Here is a 12767-nt window from a genome sequence, read left to right on the forward strand (position 1 = left end):
CTGAGCAAGTGGATGCTTACAGTTTAGGGAAGCGGCAGAACCAAGGCTGTTGTACGGCAAGGCCAGGCAAACTTTAGACCCATGATCCTCCTGTCTCCACTTCCCAAATGCTGGGAACATAGATGTGTTCCACCGCACCTGCCAATTACCCCTCTAGTCACACCGCTGCCTAACAGCAGTCACTGATGGCAGAACTGTTTTTAGTTTTCTTACATGGTCCTTGGGGACTGTATTTTTAAAGTGTTTTTAAATTGCTGTTGGTAAGCTTTACAGCCTGCATGATTTCTAACAGCTAGTTAGTTCCTGGAAGACATCACCATTTTACAACAGGAACTTAATACAGAAGGTATGATGAAAACCATTTTATTTTTCCCCTATATAAGTTTTAAAATAAAATGCCAAGGAGGAGGAGGAAGAGGAGGAAGAAGAAGAATAAAAATAAGGAGGAGGAGGGAAAGGAGGAGGAGGAAGAAGAGGAAGCGGAGGAGGAGGAGGAGGAGAAGGTCTCACTGTGTAGACCAGGCTAGTAGACCAGGCTAGTCCTGCAATCACAGAGATTTTCTGCTTCTGCCTCTGGAATCCTGGGATTAAAGGTGTGTGACGTCACATCTTGCTAAAATAAAATACTCTTGTGGAACACATATAGCACTGTCATTTACCTTGGAAATGTCAGCAGTACTTTGCTTACACATATGGGAAGGGAAGCCAGGTCAGAGACCAGTCAGTACACAGACCAGTACACATTTCTTCATGGTCCTTCAATGTGTAAGTTTTTTTGTTTTATTTTAACAAATAGCAACGTAATTTAAAACTTTCATGATTCCTACGTTCACCTAAACTCCAGCCCTCTATTAGGAGTTAGAAAAATAAAAACCTTACAAACTTCACAGTGTTGAGTTCATGGTACTAACCACACATTTCTTCAACACAGATCATTTTTAGGACTACTGCAATAACAACTTTCTGGTTTAATTTGAAAGGGCTGAGCCTTGAAATCTAGTAATTAAGTCAATGTACAAATCAATTATTTAATTTTTACTTTTCTTGAGAGAATTAATTCCCACTGCTGGTAACAAATGTCTTTCAAATATTAATGAATATGTTACAATATTTACAAGCATTCTTACATACTCTGACCTCATGGTCGGTCTATGGGAACTGGTGCTCATGCCTGGAGGGGTCAGGAAGGGACCATATCCAGATGTGGTCAGGAGAGGCATCATACTCTGGGGTCAGCCATAACAACTGTGAACTGGAACAGCAGCACAGTGGGAAGGGAGCGGGACAAAGGGCCTGCAGATGGAGGTGACTGGGGACAGGAAGCTGTAAAGCAAGCGACACAAGCTGAGCCAGCTCTGGAGTGCTCAGCCTATGGAGTCCTCGCTTCTTGTGAGTGCTGGGAAAGAAAGTCTGTCCTGTAGACAAGGAGGAGTTAAACACACACATCTATTTGGGTGTTCCTCAAACAACAGTAGTTTTATTCTACCATTTCCACCTTGTCACATGCCACTGTCCACCACTTCTTGTAGGTGGTTTTACTGAGCATGGCATATACTTGAACTCTTCAGTACACTTGGCAAATGTGCCCAGAGATTTACATCCTGATGCTCTAGTAAAAGTACCCACAATGCCCAAACCACTATGCACAGTACTATAAGCCTGAAGGAATGAGGTCAAATCCATGAGGTTTACTAGGTCATTGATTTGTGAATGGGAATGAAATTTTCACTTGGGGGGTGTGGCTCAGTGTCTTCTGTGGGAAGCCAGACAGTAATTAGTCACCGTTTTACAGAAGCGTGTTACCCTAGACGCATGCTTATAAACCTACACAGGGACCTCCATTCCTTCTGCCTTGCTCCCTTCCCGGAGGTCAGGTTCGTTTTGTCCTGGTTTTAGAACTTAAAGTTTTAAGAGCAGTGTCAAGTTCAGATGGTCTCAGGGGAAACTGTGTAACTGGGATTTACACAATGCAGTTTTTACAGTTCTTAAACAAGTCTTGAACACAGCCGGAATGTAGTTGGTAAGGGTTTTCTGGTGGCCCACTTCTACATGCAGTACAGAGGAACTACTAACATGCATTACTTTAGTCAATTGGTAAAGTTTATTTCGTCAGTATAAGTAATTTAAAGCCATTTACTAAACTATAAATTTCAATGCATTAGAAATGACTACTGGAGCATTTCTGAGGTGTCACTGTCAATTTAATGTGGCAATGTTACTTTATCTTGATGTTGGTATGAAATGCAACTGTCATGCCTTTCATCATTAAATGGAGCTGTCATCAGTGGTGTGAGAGAGTGTTTTTTAATAGCTTTCAGGAATTACTGTGCATGTGCCGTAACTGATTTTCCGACCATTAGTGGCAATCTGACTGACCGGTTATTTCTAGGCATATGGAAATGAGGGACAGCCCATGGCATGTGTCACAGGAACTGAGGAATTTCAGGTGCCTAACACTGCCTGCCAACTGCTCTTTGTCAGAAACTTGGGAGCACTTACAAGACAACTAGTGCAGAAAGCATCCGAGAGTTATGCATGGCAGCAGGTTAATTTTCTCGACAATTTAAACAGCCAGGATTTTTCTTTTAAAATTCATTTATAAAAATAAACTTCAGTTTGAGTCTCAGGTACCAAACTGTGGTTAATTTAGTCACAATGGCCATACTAGAAAGTTATGGAAAATGTTGCTAAAACCGTATGAGATGTAGCTCTTTTCTGTGGCACCCTCTGCGGTCACAGCCTGTCACAGTCTATCAAAACACATTTAGCTGCTTGACAAAATTTTAGTCTTCCTTTTTCCTCAAACGTCCACAAAATTTTAATTCTTAAACGTGTGTTATAAAACCAGAACCATATACATTCACAACAGGGAGTGAGGGCCCTGTCAGCAGCTCAGGGACAGGGAGGCATGGTGCCTGGGTAGACCAGGCACCTCAGGGAAGCGGCTACCTGTCCGGCTTCCTTGGATGTTCTGCACTGGATGCAGCCGGAGCCCCAGAGTAGGAGACTTATCAGCAAGGCCTTCAGGGTTTGTGCTGTGAGACAACAGCCAACGTGGCCCACCCCAGGGAGCGGTGTGTGGCAGGGCTTTGGACCGTATGTACATGGAGAGGAACACTGTCAAGTGGAATGCCAATATGACTTACTGCTTAGAACTGTGCTAACATCAACACTCTGTCAGACTGACTTCACACACAAGAAGCTCTGCCTTAGGAAATTATCTGAAGAACATTGAGAAACTGAACTAAGGAAGTTTCTGGCTTCCCTAGTCACATACACAAAATCAAGTTTTAGGCTTTCTGAGTGCAAATGAGCAACTGGCTGACCTGCCTCGTACCATCGACCGATCTGAACACAGCCTCGAGTCTGTGCCACAAGGTGCGGCACAAGCCTGCCCCGCTGCAGATGGAGTCTGTTCGGTCAGACCCCGGAAGAGTCCTGCAGCACTGATGCACTGAGGCGCGCGCCTCTGGACACAAGAGCAAAAGGAAGGCACAGGGCTCAGATCTCGTTGATAGTCCTCTCGGAGGGGCAGTACTCCGAGGGGCCTGCCGAGGACATGTAGAAAGACTGTGTCTTCCTTTTCAACCGGGCTCTCTTGTTGGCCAACACCAGGCTGCGCCGGCTGGAGCTGATGATTTCAGAAATGAACTTTTTGCAGTCTACACAGACCTCCATTGTACTCCAATCCTCCATGAACTCTTTGGGGAACTGGAGTTCTTCATCTGATTTGTCCACCGACTTCGATTTTGAGGAAAACCTGCGGGGGAATACTAAAAATATTTAGTATTCATAATAGTTCAACTGCAATATTAAGAACAGGTAAGAGATTAATCCCAGCACTCGGGAGGCAGAGCCAGGCGGATCTCTGTGAGTTCGAGGCCAGCCTGGGCTACCAAGTGAGCTCCAGGAAAGGCGCAAAGCTACACAGAGAAACCCTGTCTCGAATAAACAAAAAAAAAAAAAAAAAAAAAAGAACAGGTAAGAGAGCCAGGTGGTGGTGGTGAACTCTTTTAATCCCAGCACTCAGAAGGAAGAGGCAGGTGGATTTCTGAGTTCAAGGTCAGCCTGGTCTACAGAGTGAGTTCCAGGACAGCCAGGGCTACACAGAAATACCCTGTCTCAAGAAAAGAAGAAAGAAAGAAGAGAGAAGAAAAAGAAGACAAAGAAAGGAAATAACAACAACAACAACAACAACACTACTACTACTGTGGGGTGGGGTGGAGTTGGAGTGATGGCTCAGGGGTTAAGAGCAATGGTTGCTCTTCTGCAGGACCTGAATCTAATTCCCTGAACCCACAGGAAGCTCTAGACACATGGGATCTGAAGGCCTCTTCTGGGCTCCACAGGTACCAGGCACATAAGTAGTTGACAGACTTACATGCAAGCAAAACACCCATATGCATCAACTAATAAAGTAATTAAAAATCGAAAGAAATAACACTGGAGCTGGGCGATGGCCCAGCAGGTAAAGCTCTGGCCCTGCAAATGTGAAGACAGGAGTGTTGGTACCCAGCACCCATATGAAAGGCAAGTGGGCTGGGGGTTAGCCCGTAATCCTAGCACTCAGGAGGCCGAGCCAGAGGACCCAGCAGCAAGTGGCCAGTTAGAGGGAGCTCCAAGTTCAGACCCAGTCTCACTATATGAGATGGAGAGTGACTGAGGAAGAAACTGAATGTCAACTTCTGGCCTTTAAATGCACACTCTGTGCCCACACACATAAACACTCAAAACCAAAACAAAGCCAACAGCAAAACCCAATACTGTGGCTAGGGAGCTGCTTAGCTGTTCAATGGTAGTATACGTGCCCAGCATGTGAAGGCCCTGGGTTCAACCCCAGTACCTCAAGAAACAAGGAAAATGAGATAACTGGAAATTTTCATCTCCAGGGTGTCCAGGTATTTTCTTGATTACCACATCATGGACTGTGGTTTGTTTCTTTGTTTTTTGGGTTTCTGAGACAAGGTCTCTCTATATAACAGTCTTGTCTGTCCTGGAACTTGTTCTGTAGCCCAGGCTGGCCTTGAACTCACAAAGATCTGCCTGCCTCTGCCTCCCGAGTGCTGGGATTAAAGGCGTGCGCCACCGCCGCCTGGCATGGACTGTCGTTTTAAACACCTAAATGACATATAAATACACGTTGCTAACATCTTACTGAATCATTCTATTGGTTCATGGTCTTTTTCCAAGGCCCTGTGTTCTGTATCTTATCAATCAACTTTAGGGGATGGCAGATAGTAGTAGGTCAGACTATAGGAAGCTGAAGTAACTTATGTGTCTGGTCCTGAGAAAACACCTTTCACCACTCTTCTTATGGTATCCAATGTGTTCACTCATCCTCAGCAATTCTGTTTGAGTGACTTGCTAGGTGGAGCCAGAGAGCTGAAGTATAATCATAATGTTTCCGAGACTGAGGTAACCAGAGACCATCTAACCCAGCTATTGTTATCAACTAACTACTTCCCAAAGGAGAGAGCAAAAAGGAAGACACAGTGGATTCAAAGTTGTCAGTGAATGGGACAAACGCCCTGGCCACCTGATGACTGTCCTGGGCTTGTCTCTGTCCCATGCTTACCAAGTCCCAGGAGGGCAAGTCAAGGCTCAAGGCTTCACGGGCCCAGGTTATGTACTATGCATAAGGCTTCTTACCCCACAGCCCAGAGCCAGGGATCTCTTGGACCTGCTAGCATGTGGCCTGAGAGGACTTTCCCTTTCTGTTAAGGGCAGTAGTGCCCTAGCCTGTACTGAATGCAATGGTTTGAGACTCAGTTCTGGCATAAAGCTTCATTCACCTCTGCCTTTACAATAATAAAGCAAGTCACAGATACAAGAGATGTTATAAACCCAAGTGTCAATGGATTTCATTTTCAACTAGACAAGGAGGAAAGGAAGACCAGACTGGAAAAACAAGGACAATGTTTTTGTAGACAGCACCTCAGGAAATACAGACTGCCCTCACTATGTAGCTAAGGATAAAATGGAACTATTTTTTAGATTTATTTTTATTTTATGTGTATGAGTGTTTTGCCTACATGTATGCATGTAGTGCCTGTACAGTCCAGAACAGAGCACCAGAACCCCAAGACCTGGAATTACAGTTGTGAGGCCTCATGTGGGTGCTGGGCACTGAACTCAGGTCCTCTTCGAGAGTAGCAAGTGCTCTTAGTAGTTTCTGTGCCACCTTCCCAACCCCAATGACTTTTTAATTTTCCTGTCTCCCTCTCCCAACTGCTGGGATCACAGGCATGGCCCACCTAGCCTAAAAGTCAATTTTAAAGATATCTTTTTAAAGGCATAAAAGTTATTCCAAAGTATAATGACAACAAAACTATGTTAAAATATCTTTTAAGTGACTAGGTATTACCAACCAAAAAGTACCTTGGAGAAACTTTGGAGATTTGTGCAAACAGAAACTGTATTAAAAATCAATGAAGCAGCAGCATGCCATGACCACACTCTAGCCCTGGCATGACCACCCCAACCCCAAGTGTTACTTCTTCAGAGGATGCTCTTGAAGATCCAGGTCCCTGCTCACCTGGCGATACTTCGAAGTGGCCGATGGTGACTAGTGGAGGGTTTTTCTGACCTTGTACAACTTTCCCCCCTTTGCAAGGCAGAAGGTCCCAACGAGAAGATAGGTAGAGTAGAATATGGCTTGGAGGGCAGCCGCATCTGTTATCCGAAATAAAAGTGAGAATGAGCTCCAGGATGGGCAGGGTAGTGAGTAGATGGATGCACCGGTAATTTCATTGAGTTAAGCTTACCTTTTTGCAACACTGTGAGCACACGGGCCTGTGTACAAAACAAGAAGTGTTACTTGGTGGGACACAATGGATGTAGGTGAAGTCATAGATTTTTTCCCAGGTTCAACAACAGTTCAACCCATTCCTGAAGAAACTGTAGTGCCAAGTGATAAGGCAGGCATAGAGCAAAGCCACAGAATGGGTCCTTTCTAAGGGAAAGAGTGGGAAGAGGATTGTGGGAGCCCGTTCTTGGGTTCCTCGTGGCTTTACCCAGCAGGTCCACATGGAGGATGATTAGGACCACGGGCCTGAGTGCAGGTGTCTGAGATGGTCTGCACTTCGCTGTGCTGGGGGAGGAGGTCTTTTGCTCCACCCCTTGGCGTCTCTATAAAAACCCTGGGGCGGAGACAGTCGGGGCTGTTGGAATAGGTTCCAGGCCCTCTTGAGGCTATCCTTTATTTTCTATCTGTTTATCTTCACAAGATTCTCCACAATAAATCCTTCTATCTAATATTTCCTGCTGCTCGCACTCAAGAAAACTCTGGGGAGCTGTGGGGTTGGTGGGTAAACGCCCCACAGAGGATGGAACAAAAGAGTACCTGGCATTTCTCTGTGGCTGTGGGAACTCTACAGTGACAAAAGCCTTACCTCTTACAGAACTGACAGGTGTAGGACCACGTGAAGAAGGAAAACCTCCGGGTTCGGCAACAGAAGCAGAGCTAGAAAATACAAAGTTAGAAGGAGAAGAGAAATGGGGCAACCCTTCCTGGCTCCCATGGTGGATCTACTTTCTGGTCATCTAGGGGATGTTTCGGGTATGTTTGGGGACAAGAGCACAAGAACCCAGAAATGCTGCTTTTATGCTGGGCTCTGACACATAACCCAGTTCTATGTTTAATGACAGTTCTTCAAAAGCAACAGAAGATCACAGTGCTCAAGCATCTCATGGTCACAGGATCAATTCTGAGGAAAGCTAACTCCCATTCCTCAGACATGTTTTCTTTTTTTTTTTTTCTTTTTTCTTTTTTTCTTTTTTTTTTTGGTTTTTCGAGACAGGGTTTCTCTGTGTAGCTTTGCGCCTTTCCTGGAACTCACTTGGTAGCCCAGGCTGGCCTCGAACTCACAGAGATCCGCCTGCCTCTACCTCCCGAGTGCTGGGATTAAAGGGTGCGCCACCACCGCCCAGCCAGACATGCTTTCTTTATTGATCCTTTGAAAGTACAACTCAAGTGCACACGGCTTTAGGAAGCCGTACTACTATCCTTTAGGGTCGTTTTTAAGCCTTCTATTAATTTTGCCAAGGGAGAAACAAAAAATCCCCTCTTGTGAATGAGGAATAGTATAGAATACAAGCATCTCACCTCCTAAGACCCCTAAAGTCCTATACCACCTGGCTAGCACACAGGCCTCTTAAGAGACCACTCTTGTACAGTTCAACCAACTTTAGACAGTTCTACCTTTCCTTTTTTCAGGGCGGTGTAGACATCCTTATACTGTTGGTACTTTTCCAGCTCTGCTTTCACCAGGACCTGACGAATATGCATCACTTCCTCCACAGTGAGAGCGAGGCACTCCACTGGGTAGCAGAATTCCTCCTGAAATTCAAAGTGCCTTGTGAGTAAGGAGCACCTGCCCTGCTCTGGAACTGCAGTGCTCCCTTAAGATCAGACACCTGGTTAGTAGCTTCAGAGGACAGGAGTCCCATGATCACTGGGACAGAGCTGGCTCCCTCTGGGGACCACATCACTCCTCAGTGCACCGCAGAAAACAGGACCATGACCGAGTGAAAGGATGCAGCTAATGCATGAAGCTCCTCACATTGGGTCAGGTATTTTTGCCTTTGGGAGAGCTTTGTACCAATGGCTGAAATCTTGAGAAAACATCGTCATTCTAAACAAGTTTGTGTCACAGAAATGTGTTGTGAGCTACACTCTACTGGGCATGAAGCAATTCTACAATGTGGTCCTGTTTTCAAAACTGGTTTGTGGTACCCAGAACAGCCAAGTGAAGGTGGTTAGTACTTTATACGGACAAGCATGACGGAGTGATCAGTTACATCAGCACACTTCCAAAACTCCCTACACACTTGGAGTGGAACCGCAACAGGACGCGGGAGCGCAGACAGCTTACTCGCCAAGCCCATCACTCCAGCCTCCCAGGTCTTTTCACCAAGTGCTGAATGCACAGTCAGCACAGATGGAGACAGAGCCTTGCATGATAAATATTTATGTTGGCTTCTTATGTTAATGGCCTCCTTACAAACAGCTGTGAAAAATGTTGATGTAACTGATCCACTGAATAAGAGCCTCGAACCATCCTTTCTCCATCCGGTGCTGTTGATTGGTGGATCTAAGAGAAAGACAGAACGACTCTATGCACTCAGGCCCTGCCAGGCTTCAAGGGGCCATTGTGGTGCCTTGACACTGAAACTCAATGTTCTCAGCACACACATTACAATTCTCTCCCACACACCACGGCACTGCTCCCAGGCATTCTGGAACCAAATAAGCCAAATGAGAAAGCACATGACCATGAGGGCAGTCAGTTTATGGAGTTTTAACATTCAGTTCTGTCTTTCAATCAGAAAGAAACAAAAATAAATCTAGGTTGCAAATTTGACAAACATTAGCATTTACTAAAAAACTAGTCTGGCTCACTTTGCTTCAATTCAGCATAGAATCTGCTTAAGCTAACTTAGGAAGGCTGGGTTTGCTTTAGACCGCTTTGGAAAGAATCCACTGAGTCGTTAAGATGAGGAACTTCTCAGTGGTTGGGGGCCAGGGTTTGCTGAAGTAGATTGCGTCATTTGCTCTAAGATGCCCACAATGGGCATTCAAAAGGAGCCGTTCATCACACAGTTTCCCTTTTAGTGGGAACAGTTTTCAGAGATTTCAGGATTAAGCAGTGTGCTCAATATGTACTTATTTTGTTTTACCTGGAGAACAGAACAGCGTTATAGGGACAATAAGCCACCTTTGTGAAAGTTAGGCCATTTCAGTGGGCTATTAAATTAGTGGTGCTGGCTGAACATGGGTCTTCTGATAATTTCTCTAGCTCAATTTTTGTCGGAGAAGTTTTTTTTCTACCAGTATTTAATAAAAGGTAGCTATAGCTAACTATGACAAAAATGCTAAGCTGCAGCAAAATGCTGTACTAATCTAACTAGGCAAGCCTTGGGACCCCTGGGTCCTGCAGCTCCCTGGCGGGGAGGTGCTGTCACTTGAGGATAGCCTGCCACACAAAACAAGCTCCCAGCTGTGCTTCCTCTCTGCAGTCTAAGTGCAGAACAGCTTCTTCTGTAAGATCCCTTCAACTTTCTGCTTTGAACCACTTGTAAATTCAGTGCTTCACAGAACACTAAGAAATCATGGGGTTTGCTTATTTTCTTAATTCTTTTAAAAAATTTCATCCAGACAACCCCTTGGGAAAAATAATTTCCATCAGGTCAAATGCTATTGTTTTAACTCTGGAGCTTGCCAAAGGACAACAAGACTTTAATGCAACATTGTGACTAGAATAATTTTAATTGTTTTTCCATTTGGCAGTATTAATTCAAAAATCTCTAAAGCCAAATCAAACTGTAACAGATCTTATGCTCCAAGCTAAGGAGCATCCCAGGTCCTGAGAGAAGAGAATGCCTTGCCCACATGACCCTGTGTACCATCTCCTGCCATGGGTTCAGTGGGTTCAGTGGGTTGGGTTAGGCCAGCCTGACTCCATCACCCTTCTTGCTCTATGTCCCAAAGTAACTCAAAACGTGGGGGAAAGCAGCAAGTCTTTGACATATGGCCAGATATGCCACAGCTTACTTACATGCGTACAAGTTCAGTTTTACTGAAGATTCTGGTTATAATTTCACCAGACAAAAGGGGTCAGAATGAGGCAGCACAAAAATTAGAGAGCAGAATGTGAAACTCTGGTTATCAGTTACTGAGCCACAGAGAAACGAGAAGATTGGTCTGTCTGTCTGTCTATTCTAATGTGGGGCATGGGGCACATGTGTACTACAGTGAGGCTGTGGACACAAGAGGACCTTCCACCATGTCGGTCCTGAGGATTGAACTCAGGCTAACAGGCTTGGTAGGCAACAAGTACCTTAACCCGCTTAGCCACTTTGCAGGCTCCAAGAAGAGAGATCTTTTATATAATGGCTTCAGTTAGAAAGAAACTTAAGACACACCAGTAGCAGATACTGATAAACTATCCAAGGGAGGCCAATTTAAATAAAAAATGACTTACATTTAATCACTCATCTCTTTAAATTCTATTTTAAAAACCGAAAGTGAAATTTAAAAAAAAATGTTACTTAGTTATTATGTATACAGTGTTCTGCCTGCATGTATGCCTGTAGGCCAGAAGAGAGCACCAGATCTCATTATGGATGGTTGTGAGTCACCATGTGGTTGCTGGGAATTGAACTCAGGTCCTCTGGAAGAGCAGCCAGTGCTCCTAACCACTGAGCCATCTCTCCAACCCCCTTGCTTTTTGCTTGAAACAGTCTATGGACTTCCTGTGGATATTTCTGTTTGGGGGTGTTCATAATAAAATGTCAACATGTAGCAGTAAGAGGAATTAAAGAGCCACCTATTTTGTCTAAGGGGCTAGTCTGAAGTTAGGTGAAGTGATGGACACAAGATGGGACATAGAGATTTTGTGACAAATGACAGCGTTAGGACCGTGCTCACTGTGCTTTATGTCCTTTACATTCAGATGAGTAACAAAGAAACCAGCTGCTGGGCCATCTGTCTGTCACGGGCTTGTTTCATAACACAGATCCTTGAAGAACAGGCCCTGCTGCTCTCTACCATTGGGGAACGGGTGGAGGAGTCAATATCGTCTTTCAAAAACATTCAAATGATAGTAATGTATTATTCTGTGAGGAAACAAATCCCCCAAAAGTGATAAAATGAGAAATAGTAAACAAACGTTTTGAATGGCTATCAGTAAAAAGAAAAAACCCACTTCTCTTTCTGGAGGGAGCTGGGCATGTGGCCACGGAGCTGGTGATGGAGTGTAAACAAACATCAGGAACAGACCTGCTCCTCGGCAGGTGGGGCAGGCTGTCCATGGCGACCACCATGGCTTGTCAGCCGTGGGAGGAACCAGCCCTTCCCAGGCTCCAGTAGCGGGAGACCACTTGGGCCCTCACAAGGGCGCTTGCACCGGAATCAGGAGGAAGCAATGCCCTGCTGACAGTGAGTCACTCCCAGAGCAAACCCCCACGGGCTTGCTAGCTGATGCTGCATTTTGAGTCTGTTGTCCTTTCAGCTATTTTCTTCTCCAGTGAGATCACAGCATGATTTAGACTCCTACACAAGATTGGAACCAGCGATCAAAAGCAAAGTGCCCATGTGAGCTGTTAATTCTCAGAGTGCAGTAGCTGAGGTATCACCGTCAGAGACAGAGAGTAAAGGATCCCAGAACCAGCAGAAAGAGGCCAACCTTTGAGGGTTTCCACCTGCTGGTAAAAGCTCTCTCAAACAGATAATACATAGCCCCTGCTACCCCAAACATGGCTGCTTCAAAAGGATGAGAGCTCAGCAGAGAAGCTGTTTGTATGGTAGAGAAAAGTGGTCTGAAAGGCGTCCTGGGCCATACACTGGTTATCCTAGGAACCTGAACGATGGAAGGGAAAAAGAAAACAGCAGGGGGAAAGAAAAGGAGAAAATGCTGAACAAATGACCTACAAACAGCAATTACAGACTGTGAAAGAAAAACACAACAAAACAACACGTGGATGGCAATGGTCCATGCTGACATCCCATTCATTTTTCTAAGTCAGGAATCAACCAGGAAGCCACACCCTGAGGGTCACTCAGCAGACACTTAGGGCTGTTCCAGCTCGGTGGTCTGTGAGCACTCTGATTCTCTCAAATGAGGGGGTTGAGATGCAGGGTAGAGTTCCTGGTTCCTGTGCCCACAGCCCACCTGCCCCTGCCTTGGGAAGGTCCTTAAAGACCATTGCGTTTCTCTTGGATGGGCAATCAACATTAGTAATTTGACCAAATGATGAAAAAGTATTCC

At 45.1% G+C, this 12767-nt stretch overlaps 1 protein-coding gene across 6 annotated transcripts in view; it reads right to left on the reverse strand.

Annotated features, from left to right (window-relative positions):
• Positions 1 to 1673: 1673 nt before the first annotated feature.
• Positions 1674 to 12767, reverse strand: part of Spire1 (spire type actin nucleation factor 1) — a 114675-nt gene continuing 103581 nt past the window's right edge. For 3 of the 6 annotated variants that reach the window (XM_015998300.3, XM_076555399.1, XM_015998386.3), the window contains 6 exons: positions 12186 to 12359; positions 8201 to 8338; positions 7392 to 7462; positions 6765 to 6792; positions 6536 to 6672; positions 1674 to 3760 (listed from right to left, as the gene is read on the reverse strand). In XM_015998300.3, coding sequence (XP_015853786.3) covers positions 3502 to 3760; positions 6536 to 6672; positions 6765 to 6792; positions 7392 to 7462; positions 8201 to 8338; positions 12186 to 12359 — 807 coding nt within the window. In that variant the 3' untranslated portion in view covers positions 1674 to 3501. The remainder of the gene's footprint in view (positions 3761 to 6535; positions 6673 to 6764; positions 6793 to 7391; positions 7463 to 8200; positions 8339 to 12185; positions 12360 to 12767) is intronic. The other 3 variants (XM_076555400.1, XM_006970071.4, XM_006970072.4) reach the window with 1 other exon arrangement.

The sequence above is a fragment of the Peromyscus maniculatus genome, chromosome 19 (genome assembly GCF_049852395.1).
Source record: "Peromyscus maniculatus bairdii isolate BWxNUB_F1_BW_parent chromosome 19, HU_Pman_BW_mat_3.1, whole genome shotgun sequence".
In the NCBI taxonomy this organism is placed as follows: Eukaryota; Metazoa; Chordata; class Mammalia; order Rodentia; family Cricetidae; genus Peromyscus; species Peromyscus maniculatus.